General features: G+C 48.7%; 1 protein-coding gene across 4 annotated transcripts; it reads right to left on the bottom strand.

The window, feature by feature from the left end:
- Positions 1 to 378: 378 nt before the first annotated feature.
- HUS1 (HUS1 checkpoint clamp component) lies at positions 379 to 14,870 on the bottom strand. 4 transcript variants are annotated; one of them, XM_084857715.1, is made up of 8 exons: positions 14,471 to 14,573; positions 13,153 to 13,280; positions 10,404 to 10,580; positions 8,291 to 8,398; positions 7,347 to 7,421; positions 6,836 to 6,932; positions 3,810 to 3,941; positions 379 to 2,266 (listed from the first exon to the last, which is right to left on the bottom strand). In XM_084857715.1, exons 1-8 carry the CDS (start codon positions 14,520 to 14,522, stop codon positions 2,184 to 2,186), a joined length of 852 nt encoding a protein of 283 aa, XP_084713841.1. In that variant the 5' UTR covers positions 14,523 to 14,573; the 3' UTR covers positions 379 to 2,183. The 4 variants fall into 4 exon arrangements, with proteins under 4 accessions (XP_084713841.1, XP_084713844.1, XP_084713842.1 ...); XM_084857718.1 differs by having other exon boundaries at positions 393 to 2,266; positions 14,202 to 14,513; XM_084857716.1 differs by lacking the exon at positions 14,471 to 14,573 and adding an exon at positions 14,608 to 14,870 and having other exon boundaries at positions 1,940 to 2,266.
- Between the last annotated feature and the right edge of the window lie 1,102 nt (positions 14,871 to 15,972).

Raw genomic sequence — 15,972 nt, 5'->3', positions numbered from 1 at the left:
GGTCGGGCACCTCCTCAGGGCCCACACCCCAGCAGAGGCCTACTGACAAGAGCCCCCGTACTTGCTCCCTCCCTTCACCATGGCAACCTGCGTGTTCACCTGCCTCTTGCTCTGGCCCAGACAACAGTGGTGGTGAGGAGGAAGAGCAGCGGACGCCACTGCCTACCTGCCACTGGCTCTCTGTCTGTCATGCAAGCAAGTGGTAGCCATGCTGAGGAAGAGGATGAGGAGCAAGAGCAGCTCGTGACAATGGCACTGAGGAGGTAGACTCCCCGAGGGAGGGGGCCCACTGAGGGTGTCTTGGCCAAGGGCCCTCAAAACTTGGAGCCACCATGCTTGATAGCCCATTGGAAAGTGGTATATAAACCTATGTAATTAAAAAATAAACAAGAAATAACTTGCATTTTATTTGTAGCACTAACCTCTCTACATAAAACTAGAAAAATACAACCTGTGAAAACATTTGCTGTAGATGAAAGAAAGCAACCATGGTTATAACATGCAAAATCGTGATGAAAGTGGCTAGTGTTGGACTGGGAGCCGGGAGATCTGGGTTCTAGTCCCCACTCAGCCATGGCAGCTCACTGGGTGACTTTGCGCCAGTCACAGACTCTCAGCCCAACCTACCTCACAGGGTTGTTGTTGTGAGGATAAAATGGAGAGGAGGATTATGTACCTTAAGGAGTGTACCTTGGGTTCCTTAAGGAGGAAAAAAGGTGGGATATAAATGTAATGAAATAAACAAACAAATTAGAAGAGCAAAAATAGCTGATGGAGGCAAGTTGGGAGGGCTTGCTTTGTACAATAGGAGGTAGATGACTACCTAGAACAGCCTGCCTCAACCTGGTGCCCTCCAGACATTTTGGACTCCCAACATTCCTGATCATTGGCCGTGCTGGCTGGGGCTGATAGGAGCTGAAGTCCCAAAGCCGGAGAGGAGGGCAATAGCCCTTTCCACCCCTGCTGCTGGTCCTTGTGTCTCAGCCTCAGTGCCTCAGCCTAATTGATGAGATGAACGTTACTTGTTATTTCTCAAGCGCTGCATTGACAGTAGATAAAGAAAAATAATGGCATCGGCCTGCCCACAGACACACATGGAAAGTGAAGAAAACCAATGGGAGGGCTTATATATGCCAGAGCAAAAGGCTGAGCTAATAAGAGATTTAAATTGAGTTAGGTCAGGCTAATCATCTCAGCAAGAGCAATATTATGGTGCAACTACCCGGCAGCCCTTGACCTTCTGGCCAGGGACTGGGGCCAGACTGCCCTTTCTGTAGGATATGAGTGCAGAACGTCTCTTAGCTAGAGGGACGGATTCCATTTTGGAGAAGCTTTGGGTGGGCTGTATTCCAGTGGTAGGTATGGCCAGAGGCAAAATGGGCAGGGCCAAAATACCAGCATATTTTGGCTCAAAGCTCTTACTGCCACGAACTAAGCCTTAGGAGCGGCATTTCGACCTTTTAGAATGGGGGAAAAACTGCACAAAAGCCGGGAAGCCATCAAACAATTGGCAGCTGAGGGACGTGGCCATTTGGGGGCCGGATGTGGCCTCTAGGCCTGGGGTTCTGCATTCCTGTCTTAGAACTTAAGTCCTCTGGCTGGTGGCTAAAGTCAGATTGTCTGTCCCTTCATCTTGGCAACCACGGGGCAACCTAACGCAGGGTTACTGGGAAGCAAATTCACCACTCTCAGCTTGCCGAAGGAAGTGCGAGAAAGAAATGTAGAAATGGAACAATCATCACGATGCTGTCCCTCACAACCAATTGTTCAGCTCCCAGCATAGGGCATTAGTCTCTTCAAAGCTATCGCTGCAACACCGGCCTGCTGTTAACACGCTTCAGCTTTCAGATACTAGTTTGAAGAGCCACCCGTGTTTCTCAAACTGTGAGAAATGAAGCTTGAGGAAAAACAATTATTTCTCTCCATGTAACAAGAGAATGACTGAAAGCGAAAAGGATTATTTCTTTAATAACATATATAATCAAATGAAAATACAAAGAGATTTTAACTTAAACTCTATTCACCATAAAATAAGGTGATAATAAATATTTATTTCTGTACAGAGAAATGGGTTATAAAGTGGATTTTAAGAAAGATAGCCTCTTTGTGCCTGTTTCAGCATCTTGAAAAGACACAGCGGCATGGAGAGCAGGTGAGCTGGGCTGGGGGGATCACAATTCAATTCATACAAGGGCAGGAATGAAATACTGAAGGGAAACATCATCGTGGAGCAAGACGAAGTGAACAATCCTTTGGCTTACAATATCTGCAAAACAAAAGCCCATGTTTTAAAGGTTGGCACCGGGCCCAAAAGAAGAAGTTGGATTTATGGTGAAGTGTCCTTCTGGTCAGCAGGGAGGGCAGCATGCAGGAAAGGGTTAGTTCCTCTCTTCTTTAGAAGGCAGGGCCAAACAGAAGAGCTTTGGGGCACAATCCTATGCATGTCTGGACAGAAAAAAGTTCCTGCAACTCCCTGCATTCCCCAGCCAGCCATGCTACCTGAGGAATGCTTGGAATTGTATAACCTTTTTCTGTCTAAAAATGAATAGTCCCACATAGAGGGCAGGAGCCCTTCAGTCACATGCTGATGGGAGAATGTTGGGAATTGTAGGACTTCCTTCTGTCTAAACATGCACAGGATCGCACCTTCAGTCCCACCTAGAGGGGAAAAGCCCTTCAGTCAAAGGACTTGCCTTCAGCTCAGTGGATGCTGGAACAAACAAAAATGTTTTCCAAACCACATGACAGTGAAGGGGAGAACATGTAGATTGGAGATGGGGGACGTGTGGCCCTCCAGATGTTGATGGACTGCAACTCCCATCATTCAGCACAGCTATGTTGGCTAGGGCTGATGGGAACTGCAGTCCACCAACATCTGGAGGGCCAGATGTTCCTCAACCCTGATGTAGAGGGACAGCAAGGAGGAATTCAAAGATCTTAGTATTCAACTAATTAGGAGTCCCTAATTTCTGCAGGGATACCGTGGAAATGTGATCTGCAAGAAAGGAGAATGAAGCCCCTTCCATCAGTAGAGGGGGAAAAAACCCAACATAACCTGGGGGGGACTGTATGCTATGCTCTCCGCTGAGCAGAAGAACACTCGACAATGAGTCCAATTCCCTGTTTTCAGTCAGCACAGGAGTGGAGCGTACAGGAAAGGGATGTCCAAAAGCAGTATCCCAGAACCAGGTGGGAAGGCACTTCTCATAAGACTTGTTGGAGTATCCTGTGACTGAAAGCGGCTTCAGACGAGGCATCCATTTCGTCATGGCAGATAAAGATAATGGGATTGGCCCAAGGAGCCACCCTACAAATATCTTCAAGTGGTGCATCAGTATGCAAAACGGAAGTGCTTTGTGCTATTGTATTAGTAAGTATTGAGATTGTATAGTCTAGCCTTGTGTGGCGCCGAGTGGTAAGTGGCAGTATTGCAACTGAAACTCTCCCCATGACCTGAGTTTGATCCCAGCGGAAGCCGGGTCTCGGGTAGCCGGCTCAGGTCGACTCAGCCCTCCATCCTTCCGAGGTCGGTAAAATGAGTGCCCAGCTTGCTGGGGGAAAGGTAGTCACGACTGGGAAGGCAACAGCAAACCACCCCACTATAGTCTGCCATGAAAACGCCAGCGCAAGCGGTGTCCCTCTAGGAGTCAGCAATGACTCGGTGCTTGCACAGGAGGAACCTTTCCTCCTTTCCACTGAGATTGTATATATTTTAATGTACTTGTACACCACCCAGGGAACCTTGGCTACTGGGCAGTCTAAAAGCATAAACAAAGTCATTAGAAGACCAAACCCAAAGGAACACTTACTACACAGGGCTTTTGTGGGATTCACTTGCTGCCCCGCAAGCAACTGGAGCAGCCTTTTAATGTCGATGCGTGCCTCAGCCATCCTCTCGGGGTCCCTTTCTTGAGTAGAATTCTGACAGCCATCCTTGGATACTAAAATGCACAAAGAGAGAACCTTTGGCTAAGTGCAACCATTGTTCTAAGTTTTGTTGTAAATAACTTCTGTGACATTAAAAAAAAAAAAGGTAATCAGTGCAACTTACTCCCAAATAAACATGGATGTGGTCAGGCACCTAGTATGAAGGATGTGATATCCTTCATCATCACAAGAACCCTGTGCTCCCATTTAATGTATGGGAAGTATGACGGAAAGCCAGCGATCTAACCAAGACTACTCAAGTTGTCGAAAGGCAAGCTGGGAATATTAATTTTGACACATGGTACCAGATTACAGCTGCAATCCTGGCAGTTTTGGAGCGGGACCTAGAACCTTCAGAGACCATCAACACAGAAGCCATGTATAGAAACCTCTGGTTACCTGTATCAGCTTACGAGCTCTGCTTCCCATTTACGCTGACTGCTTCCTCCTCTCTGCTGCCCAAAGGTGCCAGGAGATGGTGAGGACAGAGTAGGCGAGCAATGGTGGTGGCGGCAGTGGTGCCGAGAGAGCTGGAGCGGGTCTCTCTGCCTGCCTGCAGCAATCACCAGAGCTCAAAGCTGCTACAACCAGCCAGAGGCTTCGGTGCATGCAGAGATTTGCGCAATAGGCTCCTGTGTGAATTGGCCCTCATAACTATACATTAAGAGAAAAGAGAGTGCTACCAATTGGGTGTCGTTAAAATGATTTTACACAGTGCACACAAGTAATAAGCAACGCCACCCCGGGGTCCACAGCATCACTCATCACGTTTGCTCGGGTGAGTGTGCTACTGCCTTCTGGCAAGCCTGAAAAGTCCCAGCCTTTTCCAAGCCTTGGGAGTTGTGGGGTGTGTGTGTGTATGTATTTGTGAGGGGGAGATCTTCCCTACAGCTGCAAAGCACTTCAGAGTAGGGATGGCGGAGAATTCCGCCACGGACTCCAATGAGGCTGGAGTCTAAGAATCCAGCCCCCCGGAGTCCGCGGCAGAACGAAAGACTCACCTCCGCCACCCGGGGGAATCTGCGCGAGCCGGATCCTACCTGCTGCCAGCCGCTTGCTGCCGCCTGTCCCGTCCATTGCTGTCTTCGGACACAAATGGCGTCCAGTGTAGCGGACATCATTTGCGTTCCTGCCTTTTGCTGTGATAGGCTATGTAAAGATTTACGTAGCCTATTACGGCAAAAGGCAGGGACGCAAATGGCGTCTGCTACGCCAGACGCCATTTGCATCTGAAGACCGGCAGTCCGGCAGCGGAGCTGGCCGGGGAGGATTCCGGGGGAGGAATGGATCGCCTCCCCACCCCCGCGGACCCTCTGGTGGACTCGGAGGTGAGTTCCATACACCTCTACTTCAGAAGGCCTCAGGAGCCCAGCACAATTATAGGGACAATCCATGGCCCCTCCACAACTCCAAAGATAGGAGGACGACTGGGGGTGCAAACACCTCAGAAGCACAGCAGCAATTCGAGAAGCCTCACCTTCTTCACTGGAGGCAAAGAGAAGAGCCAAGACTTGTTCTGGTGATGCGCTGGAGCATGTTTTGCCTCCGTGCTTCAAGCCCCCACTTTCCTGTCCAGCCTGTTGCTGAGGAAGGGGCGGGAATTGTCCCTGCAATTGCGCTGGGCCTCCGAGGCCCTCCAAAGTGCAGTGCAACTGCAGGGACCATCCCCACCCCCCCATAGAGATGGGGTAGAAGTCACCCTGCACCGCCTTCCCCAGCTTCTCAAGCCTGGAGCTGGAGAATGGAGCAGGGCATTGTCCCTGCCCCTGTGCCTAATAGAGTGTGAGGTTGTGAGGGTTTGAGGCCTACAGAAGCAAAAGGAAAAAAGGCCAGGCTCAGAGGCCTGGAGTTTTCTGTTGGGAGAGGGTAACCCTGAGAGGAGTTGTTTCATTTCCCCAGTTAAGTTTCTGTTTCAATTCCCTAGTTAAGTTTCATCTCTTCAGATTTGAAACAGTACCTTCGGTTCTGAGGGAGGAGGCTATATCAAAGGACAGTGAGAGTCAGAAAGACCAGTGAGTGAGAGCAGAATCAGAAGACCAGAGCAGGACAGAGCAGCCTAGAGGAGTCTAAGTGCAGGAGCTTACATTGTGCATCTTCTACTTTCTTGTAAGGCCTTTTGTATTACTGAGCTCTATTATGTAAATACCTTTAGTTGTGATTGCTTGCTTTAATTTATCAGTAAACTGTTGTGATTAAATCCTGTGCCTAGAGTGTCAGTCATCCCACATCTGCAGCCTACACCCCACGTTACTGGGAAGGGGAAGTTTAAAAGAAGGAAGGTGGGACTCTTAAGGAGGCAAGAGATCCTTAGGGAGTTGCTCAGGGGGTCCAAGTCATAAGGGGAACCCTGACAGAGGTCAGGAACAAGACCTCTCCCCTTTGCGGGAGGAGGTAAAGTCCTGGTGACCACACGTTTTGGGTTGGCCACCAATACCAGCCAAAATTCGTGAATCCCTGACAAACACTGCAAAATTTTAACTGGTTGCCGTCCTCCCCACCAACATACATTTCTATTTTTGCAATATTTGCCTCAGGAAATCCCTGGCCACAAGCTATAGCTGTTTCTTAATTGTTTTATTCAAAGCGGCTGTGGTATTCAATTACTTGATCTGTAGTTCTGCATTCCTTCCTTACACTTTGAAATTTATAGGTGCAAAAGAGAGAGAAAGCTGTTAAAGACAGACCCAATTTAGTTTTCTTTTACAACTATAAAAAGAGGTGTTTTTAAAAAATCATTGCTCTAATAGCATGCTTAGAGCAATCCTAAACATGGTTACTCAGAAGTAAGTCCTGCTATGTTCAATAGGGTTTATTCCCAGGTAAGTGGCATAGGACTACAGCCTTCATATTGTGCTACTATTAGATTTGTTAAGAACTCTTATCTGATAGCAGAAAGGAAAACGCTTACCCCAAGGATTTCCAAGGTCTTTAAAGTGAGTTGTAACACACACGAGATCGGTTTCTATTTTCAAGTTCATTTCTCCGTTTAGATTTGCTTCTATTACCTACAGTGAAAGCAAATCAATCACTAGTTTTCACAACTACTAAATGCACTCTGCCAACTCCATTTTGTCAGGAGAATATAGATTGGCAGAAAGGTCGCAGTTACGATTCTGATCCTGAACAGCTGCCTACAGACACCGCTGTCGAAGTAAATAGCAGGGCAGATAGGATGATCCAGACTGGGCCTCAATACCGACGTGCGCCCCCCAAGCTCCCACCAGGGTTCCAATCCAGAGTTGACCCCACATACCTGCTATTTATTTTTTAAAAGCCATTCACACAATTTCCGATTGCAGAAATGGCATCTTGTAGATCTCCAGGCTAAACTAGACACAGGTCGCAGAAACTCAACCCCCGCGAGATATGGCCAGCTCTTTCCCCAGCCTTACTCTTAAACTAAGAATGTAACAACTTACTATAGAATTGCTGAGATTTTTCATTCTTTCTACCACGCTCTTCATGGTCTTCAGCACAGGTAAATAAATGCTGACCTACAAAATAAGATGAGTTGCGCTGAAAGCAAGGTAGGTGAGCCAGATGTGCCCCACACTGTTACTGGGCGATGACGCACTTTGCAAGAGGAGGGCCATAGCTCAGTAGAACATGTGCTTTGCGTGCAGAAGGTCCCGGGTTCAATCCCTGGCATCTCCAGTTAGGCCTGGAAAGAAAGAAATCCTGCCTGAAACCCTGGAGAGCCGCTGCCAGTCAGTGCTGACAATATTATTAATGGTCTGACTCGGTACAAGTGCAGTTTCCTATGTTTCTGTGACACTTTACCCCATGGAGAATTAAGCACATTTAGGGCCAGACAACGCATAATGCTTTGCGTTGTATCACCATTAATTTCCTAAATCTTTTAAAAAAGCAAATAGCAGCTGCAGGGGGTGGGGGAGTTTGACACCCCCCCACCCCCCCGCTGAAGTCTTAGATGGGGAAAAGGGGCAGAGCCAGGGAAGGAACTATCTCTGGAACCCCAGAGGGCCAGATTGGGGCCCCAGATATGTCAGATTTGGTCCCTGGGCGTGAGGTTCTGTGTCCCTGCTATATCGAATATTTATTATTTAGAACATTTATATACTGCTTCCCATTTTTAAAATCCTGACGTGGTTCACAACGTATTACAAAACAATACATCATTAAAAGCAGAACTGCATTTAGGTAATGCTTGGGAAAAGGCAAGGTAAACAAGTTAATTTTTTGTAATTGTCGAATGCGAGGGGAAGTCATTCCAGAGGGAAGGTGTCACCACAGAGAAGGCCCGTTGCCATGTGGCTGCCAGATGGGAGTCAGTGTTTGAAAGGATATGGAAGAATGTTTAAATACTTCAGTTTCAGTCTTGTGGAAATTAAAAGTGACTCACATCAAAATCTGGCACGCTGGGCTCTCTGAAGTCATTCCACAGCTTTCTTGGGATAACCCCCACAGGAATGTCATGAGTCACAATGCGGCTACTGCTTGACAAGGAGGGCTAGAGAGAAGAAAATAAAAAGGTCCAGCGACCAAAATTTATTTAATTTCATTTTTATACCGCCCAATAGCCGAAGCTCTCTATGGAGATGCCAGGTGGCGGCAGAGATCCCACATCCACACCTGGAAATAAGCCCCATTACTTCTGAGAAGACATGTATAGGATTGCACTGTATGAGTTAGAAAGACCTGATCGCTGCAACTGCATCTGCCACTTTGCTTCCTGGAGCGTTGCGCAGTCTTTCTTTCTGTCTTTTATCCAACTGACTGAGGACACTTTTATGCATAGAAGATGTACTGAATGTATTAGTAAAGTTTCATATGGAGTGGGCATGAGTGGAGGAAAGAAAAAGGTAAGGAACTTTGTCCACCCAGCCTCTGGATTCCCTATAACTAGAGATCCCATGCAAAGCAAAGAGTTTGCAGTGAAAGCTTCAGCCATAGGACGTCTCATAAATTTAATAATAATAATAATAATAATAATAATAATAATAGAACAGGAATGGGCAGAAAGTATGTCAATATGATGGGAAAGGGTTTCTGGTTCCCAATAGTTCACCAACTGCATCAGCAAAAGGCCTTTTCCCTACAGATTAGGCTGTTAGAATGCTTGATCTGTAATAACTGAGATGTAGACTAGTGTGTGGATATGCAGGTCATCCCAGTGCGTGGTTTGGGGATGGGGGCAGCAGGTAGTTGGCTCTCCCCCTTAAGTAACCAGTTTTTGTCTGGCTCTGCTCCCCACCCCACCCCCAAGCCACAAGCTCCAGTTCGGGACCTCAGGGTTCTAGAAGAAAACAAAGTAGATCTCGCAAGCCTGATGTCTGCCCACACCTGATGCAGATGATGCCCTGGTAGTCTCAAGCAGTATCAGCCAACGTAAGAGATGTGATCCTACACAGAAACGCCATATTAAATCCACATGGTGCCAGCGGGGATAGTGAAGGGTGGCATTCTGGGTTGGATTCAGGCAAAGAGAGTTGCTCTCAGTTTCTACTGAAATCAATGATGTTTCAGTTATTCTTGACTAACTTTTCACACTGATTGTGTTGGGACCTCTGCATATAACCTAGTCTGGATCAGGGCCGGCATCAAGGGTAGGCAGTGGAGGCTGGTGGCTCTAATTTCAGTGGGGCTGTGATTCCATTCTGAGTTTCAGTCAGAACCAGCCAGAACTCTAAAGGAGTTCTTCAAGGTGCTGGACCCTATGGGGGAATCACAGCCCCACTGAAGTCGGAGCCACCAGCCTCCACTGAGGGTCGGCATGGTTAGGCATCTGCCAGTGGTCCATACCCCAGCAGGGGCCCACTGACAAAAGCCCCCTGAAGTTGCTCCTCCTCTTCACCATTGCAACCTGCTTGTTCAACTGGCTCTCGCTCTGGCCCAGACAATGCTGGTGCTGGTGAGGAGGAGAAGCAGTCAATGCCCCCGCCTACTCCCTCACCAGCTCCCTGCCTGTCAAGCAAGCGAGCGGTAGTGATGATGGGGGAGAGGAGGAGGAGCAGGAGTGGCTGGTGACAATGGCAGTGAGGGGGTAGACTCACTGAGGGAAGGGCCCATTCAGGGGGCCATGCACAAGGGCCCTCCAAAACCTGGACCCAGCTCTGGTCTGGATCCAACCATCTGTGTACTAGTCCAGCCTTCCCCAACCTGGTGCCCTCCAGGTGTGCTGGACTACAGAATACATCAGCATGAGAAGTCCCTTCGTGCGAGTAGCGCTACTGCTACCCCCTATTGAAGGGGGCTATTGCGTCGTGAGCTTTCACAGGCGAGAGCCCACTTTATAGTTGACTGAACAGCTGGATATTCTCCTCTTTCATTAGGAAACCGAGGGCACAATCCTAGGCATGTTTAGACAGAAAAAGGCCCTACAACTCCCAGCATTCCCCAGTCAGCCATGCTGGCTGGGGAATGCTGGGAGTTGTAGGGCTTTTTCTGTCTAAATATGCCTAGGTTTGCAGCCTGAGAGAGACTGCTCACTTCGCCTAGGAGACGGTTCTACTCACCAGTTCCACGGCTACCGTGAGGCAAGGGCACTGCTTATTTGTCAACTTGATTTTCACTGCCTTGGCATTCTGTGCCGTTTTTAATGCTCTGGAGAAGTTTTCGGAGGTCAGCTCTAAATAGATTTCATTGTTTTCTGCAGCGACTCCTTCTATCTGGAACTCATCGAAGAAGTTCCCCTAAAATAGCCAAGTGTTTGGAAAACAGTGATGCTGACAGCATCTAATGCCACTGATTTTGGACTTCATTCTAGAACCAGTTTCGGTGGCCTCCATTCCTCCTTTGCTCTGAAGAGGGAGAGCCACCAGTAAAGAGAAGCTGGTGCCTCTAGTAAATAACATTAATGGGCATAATAGAGAGAAAGCAACAGAGATTTAACTCCCATCAAACTCACCCTACTCTGGACTGCACCCAGTATCTTGAAGTACCTCTCCACGCTTAAGTGAAGTACCTCTCCACGCTTTCAAACTACACATGATGCTTTGTCAGGTATAGATGTTCAAAAGGAACAAAACAATTTGTTTGAGAGCTAGTGTAGTGTAGTGGCTAGACTGTTGGACTGGGGCATGGGAGACCTGAGTGGTTGTTCCCACTCAGCCAGGATGCTCACTGGGTTACTCTGAGCCAGCCACTGACTCTCAACCTATCCTACCTCACAGGGTTGTTCTGAGGATAAAATGGAGAAGAAGAGGATCATGTGAACCTCCTTGGAGGAAAAAAGGTGGGATATAAATATAATAATTATTATAATATTTATATTCCTCTTATATATCCAAGCTGGTTGGTGCTTGGTCACTCCAGCAAAGGTGCAAGAACATTTTTGCATCATTTTTCTCTGTACACCTCTGTTTGGCAAAGAATTCTGTATGGTCTGAAAGATGGCAGTAGCAGGTCTGCACGCAACAGCTGTTTTGCAACTCGCTGGGCCAGTTTGCATATTGTGCGTGGCACAGCATGAGCAACAGAGAGACGTAACTTCAGTGGCTGAGCACACGCTTTGCATGTTTGATGTCCCACCTCCAGCATGTTGTTTCAGAAGGGATGGGAAACATGTGGCCCTGCAGATGCTGCTGGACTGCAATTCCTATCATCCCTCACCACTGGTTATATTGGCTAGGGCTGATGGGAACTGCAGTCCAACAATACCTGGAGGACCACCAGATCCCCATCTCTGATTACAGGATGTTAGGTAGCCGGGATGGAAAGCTTTCTACCTCAGACCTTTAGAGAACCTCAGAAAAGATAACAGGGGGCTATGTGGACCCTTGGTTGACTCCACAGCTCATAGCTCATATCACACAGGTATCACCTGGGCACTACCAGTCCCCTATTCAAATCTTACCTCAACCCTAAACTCATGACTTATTCCACCCCACCACAAACCTTGGAAACCTGCCCATTGTTTTTGCCCTGCAAAATGGCACTGGGGAGTGGCTGGTGGGAGAATGCATAACCCTTTCACCACCCGCCACTTTTCATTTGCAACGCCTCCCGCTCCCAACTGGGATTCCAGACCCGTCTTTCCATCTGGGACCAAGGGTCGGGCAGGGATACAGAGGAAGGGCTAAGCATTCACGGCTTCTTCCCTGAAAAATCAAATGTGATCCTGTTTTGTAGGAAAAAAAGCTGTAAGGGGTTCAGGACATGAGGTGTAAGCAAATGGTTTAGTTCTGTCCTTGGGTCAGGGGTCAGAACCTCTTTCAGCCAAGTAGCCGAATTTCACTTCAGAGAAGCACTCGGGCCACACTCCAGTGGTGTGACGGCAAAAGGGTGGCACCCCCCCCCCAATGAAAAAAAAATTACCAGCATAGTTATTCTCAGGCAGTTGACAGCACATGATAAGGTTCTTAACGGGTCCTGGGATTTATTGCTGATTGTTTTAAAATGGTTATAATTTTGTACATTGGCTTTATATAACGTATTTTTAGGATCTTAATCTCTGTAAAACACCCAGAGAGCTTTGACTATTGGGCAGTATAGAAACGTAATGAATGAATGAATGATGGTTCTTGGAGAGAGCAATCCTATGGCTGTTAGTCAGCAGCTAGACAGCCATAGGATATGTGGTTTTCTGGCAACCGACCTCGGAGCCTGTGCTCTGAGGTCGATTCCCGGAGAACAGAGTTTCCCTCCCTTCCACGCTGCCTCGGAGACAGCGCAGAAAGGCCCTGAGCTCTGCGCTTGGAGCGGCCAAAATGGGGTGTTCTGGGGCAGGGAACGCGTAAATGCTAGTACGACACATCCTATGTGTTGTTCGGCAGCCTCCTTCCCCACTCTGCCTTCCTATGGCTAGACAGCTGAAATCGGCTGGCTAGCTGCAAATGCAGGGCAGGAGAAGCGCAGAGGGAATGATCCCCTCTGTGCTTCTCCCGCCCTGCATTGGATAGTCAGTCGCCTCCGAGTTCGGAGGCAGCCGCCTATCCCCATAGGATTGCACCCTAAAGCTCTTTTTGCCAGAAACTAAGCTTTAGAAGAGGCATTTCAAATTTTTAGAAAGGGGCAAAAACTGCACAAGAGCTAAGAAACTACCAGACGATCTGTGGTTGAGGGGGAGAGGCAGTGGGGCCAGGGGAACCCTAGAGGGCCAAATTTGGGCCTAAGGTTCTTCACACCTTCCTTGGACAATCTGTTATTCCTTAGCCCCTCATCTGCGATATGGATATAATAATACTGGTTTGTTAAAAAGCTTTATCTTAAATCAAATGATTTCAAGTTTTGCCATATTCAGCATCTCTGTTTTCTGGTTCTTACCTGGCTGAGCTCACACCACATGCTAACACCTCCATTTGCCACTTTGTCACTGAGGATGAAGTAAAGTTTGTCCACTGTGAGGCGAAGGATGCAGGTCTTGGCTAGTTTGGCAATTGTATTTATCACACCTACAGAGACAACATTTTAGAATATAACCTCCTATTATCTCAGAAAAGAAGAAGAAAGCAGCCTTTATTCAGTGCCACAACTCAAGGGAAGAAAAACAAAACATAGCGTATAGGGTTGTGCTGAGAGGGCCTGAACAGCAAGCAGTATGAAATTTACCACAACAATCCTATCACTGAAGCAATCTTTCTCCTTTTATAAGTTCTATGTGAACATTTTTGGCAAAAACTCTAAGAGTGTAATCCTATGCCCATTTAGACAGAAAAAAGTGCTACAGCTCCCAGCATGCCCCATTCAGCACAGCTGGATGGGGCATGCTGGGAGTTGTAGCACTTTTTTTTTGTCTAAACATGCATAGGATTGCATCTTAAAGCATCTTTGTCATTTTGTTTCAACCATTTGCTTATTTGGCATAGCAGCAAAGGCAGGTTTTTGCTGTTCATGTTATTTCCTTTACACGGTTAACAAAGGATCCAATTTCTCTTTGCTCAACCCAGAGCGTGTAGTCCATCTATCTCACTTGCCTTGTGCAAGAGAAGGAAACTTTGTCCTGCAACAGCGAGGCCTAGCCTATACATGCAGGCTCTTGAGGTTGTGTACTGGACACTACCACTTCAGACTGCAGGTGTGGGGCTGTCATATTTGAATGCCCACCTCCCGTAAAAAGCAAAACAAAACCTCCCCACAACTAGCAAACTAGTACATCAGGAAGAAACATCCTAGGGCCAATCCACTCCCTGTGTCAATTTTCGACTTGCAGAATGTTACTTATTTTGTAAACATAAGGGAGCATTAAAAAAATGTAGTCCCCCACACACTTGTCTGAAATGGTACAGTCCAATCTACCACCTCAGGACTCTACCACCCCACTCTGCCACACATGCTGCCTGTTGCGCGGATTAATTGCGAAGTAGGACCGTGACCTTAAAAAAATAAAAATCCTTTATTTCTAGAGCAGTCAAGTTTCTTCACGCCGCCCCCATCAAGCCTCTTTGTCTATCCCTTTAAGCAGCTGCCCGCCAGGCAGAAATCCAACGGGAGAAGCACTGCACGACGGGGAACAGCTTCGCCGCTTACAGATTCGCAAAGTCAGGCAGCCGTTAAAGGGCCAGGTGGGGAGAAGTCGGCAACTCCCTTCCCAGCCCTCTGCCTTTCTCTCAGCCTGGGGAAGGCTGCCACGCGGCCTACCCACGAGTGAAATGGTTGAGGCATCCGATGTCCACGATCCTGGCCCTAAACCGCATGGCGGAGGCGGCGCCGAGCTTCCTCCCAACTGGCACCGGCCGTCGAAGAGCGGCCACCCGCAAGCCCTCCATCACTTCCGGTTACCATGCGAACGCCGCCATGTGATGGGCCAGGAGCAGTATGCCGAAAAGAAAGAAGAGAGACCGGCCGTTCCGCTGCGGCTTTCGATCTCTCCCAGCCGCTGCGGCCTCCTGCTTCTTTGCATCGCGGGCTCCGAGCGCGTTCCGCTGGGGCCCGGGCGTGTCAACAACCCCGTTCATCCCCTGAGCAGCCTCAACGCCCCAAAGCACCGGAAATCACAGTGCTTTCTTGGGTCTATGCTGAGAACCATCTACCTCTATGGGGACAACGGGAATCCCGGCCGGCCGCGTCACTTCTGGGCTCCGCCCCGCCCACTGGCCCCTCCGCCTGCGCAGCGCGGCCCTGGCTGTGCCTGCTCGCTCGGAAGCGAGCCGCGCCGGGCGCAATGGGGCCGACTCCCGGGCACGTGCGCGTCGGCGTGCGGCCTCGCCTGCGTCTGCACTGTGCCTGCTGCCGCCTTGGCGGGGCTGCGCGTTAGGAGGGGAGCGCGGGAGGCGCGTCGGGCAGCCGGCGATAGGCAGGAAGAGGCCCTGCGAGTCTTCTTGGCCAGAGGACAGGGTGGAGGGCTCGCGGGGCTCGGATTCACCTAACGGAGCAAGGCGCTCAGCTTTTCTTCGGGCTGCGTGGCAGTTTTGGGGAGCCCCCGAGAGCGGGGGGGACTTGTCCCCCACCATCCTCACCGCCTCCTTCTCTCCCAGCCGAGGATCTGGCTCAAACCTGGAACGTGTGAATGGACCTTACGCGCACGCACACACAGCACTTCACATTGTCTGTTATTCCCTATACAACTCTGGGGATAGGAAAGCTGGTCAGCGATATTGGGTGAGTTTGTACCCTTGATGCCATAACCAGCGTAAAAGACAGAGCCGAGAATTACAGTATTCTGGAGCAGTCATTGAGCTATATCGAAACATAATAGAATTCGTGTTTGAAACCATCATTGGATTGGATCCAGACTAGGTATACTTACGGGAGAGCACATTGTTAAAATATGGAATTCGCTGCCACAAGATGTAGGGCTTCATCACACGGAGCTTTTATCCTGCGATTGAGATTGCTCCTTCACGGAAGTTTGCGGACTCTACATGACGCCTGACCCTCCTGCATTAAATGTCCTTTGTTCCGTTTTTACATAGTTTGTAGATAATGAGCTATCAAATTGCCCCCTTGTGCTCCGCCTCAGTTTCCTCCATCAAGAGTAAAAGCGGCAAGAAGAGGAGTGAGATCAATGAAAGATAACGGAAGGCTCAGATACGGGGAGAAGGGGGGGTAAGGAAGTGCATGTAGGTTGTGACCCTGCATTTAAAATGGAAGCAGAATGCCCCGTTTTAAATGCAGGATTTTAGGCTGGTGTAGAAATGCCCATAG

The sequence above is a fragment of the Heloderma suspectum genome, chromosome 5 (assembly GCF_057233095.1).
Source record: "Heloderma suspectum isolate Gila_16-S chromosome 5, 16-S_ref, whole genome shotgun sequence".
Classification (NCBI taxonomy): domain Eukaryota; kingdom Metazoa; phylum Chordata; class Lepidosauria; order Squamata; family Helodermatidae; genus Heloderma; species Heloderma suspectum.
Note: the sequence above shows the minus strand (reverse complement) of the source record. Positions and strands in the feature narration are given on the sequence as shown.

Excerpts from the sequence above, each read along its gene's own strand:
- HUS1 (XM_084857716.1), bottom strand. The coding sequence starts at position 14,728 with ATGCAAAGAAGCAGGAGGCCGCAGCGGCTGGGAGAGATCGAAAGCCGC. Across the intron at positions 8,399-10,403 it reads TCACGGTAGCCGTGGAACTG|CCCTCCTTGTCAAGCAGTAG; the intron begins GTGAGTAGAACC and ends TCTTCTCTCTAG. Across the intron at positions 7,422-8,290 it reads CCAGCGTGCCAGATTTTGAT|GTCAGCATTTATTTACCTGT; the intron begins GTGAGTCACTTT and ends CTTATTTTGTAG.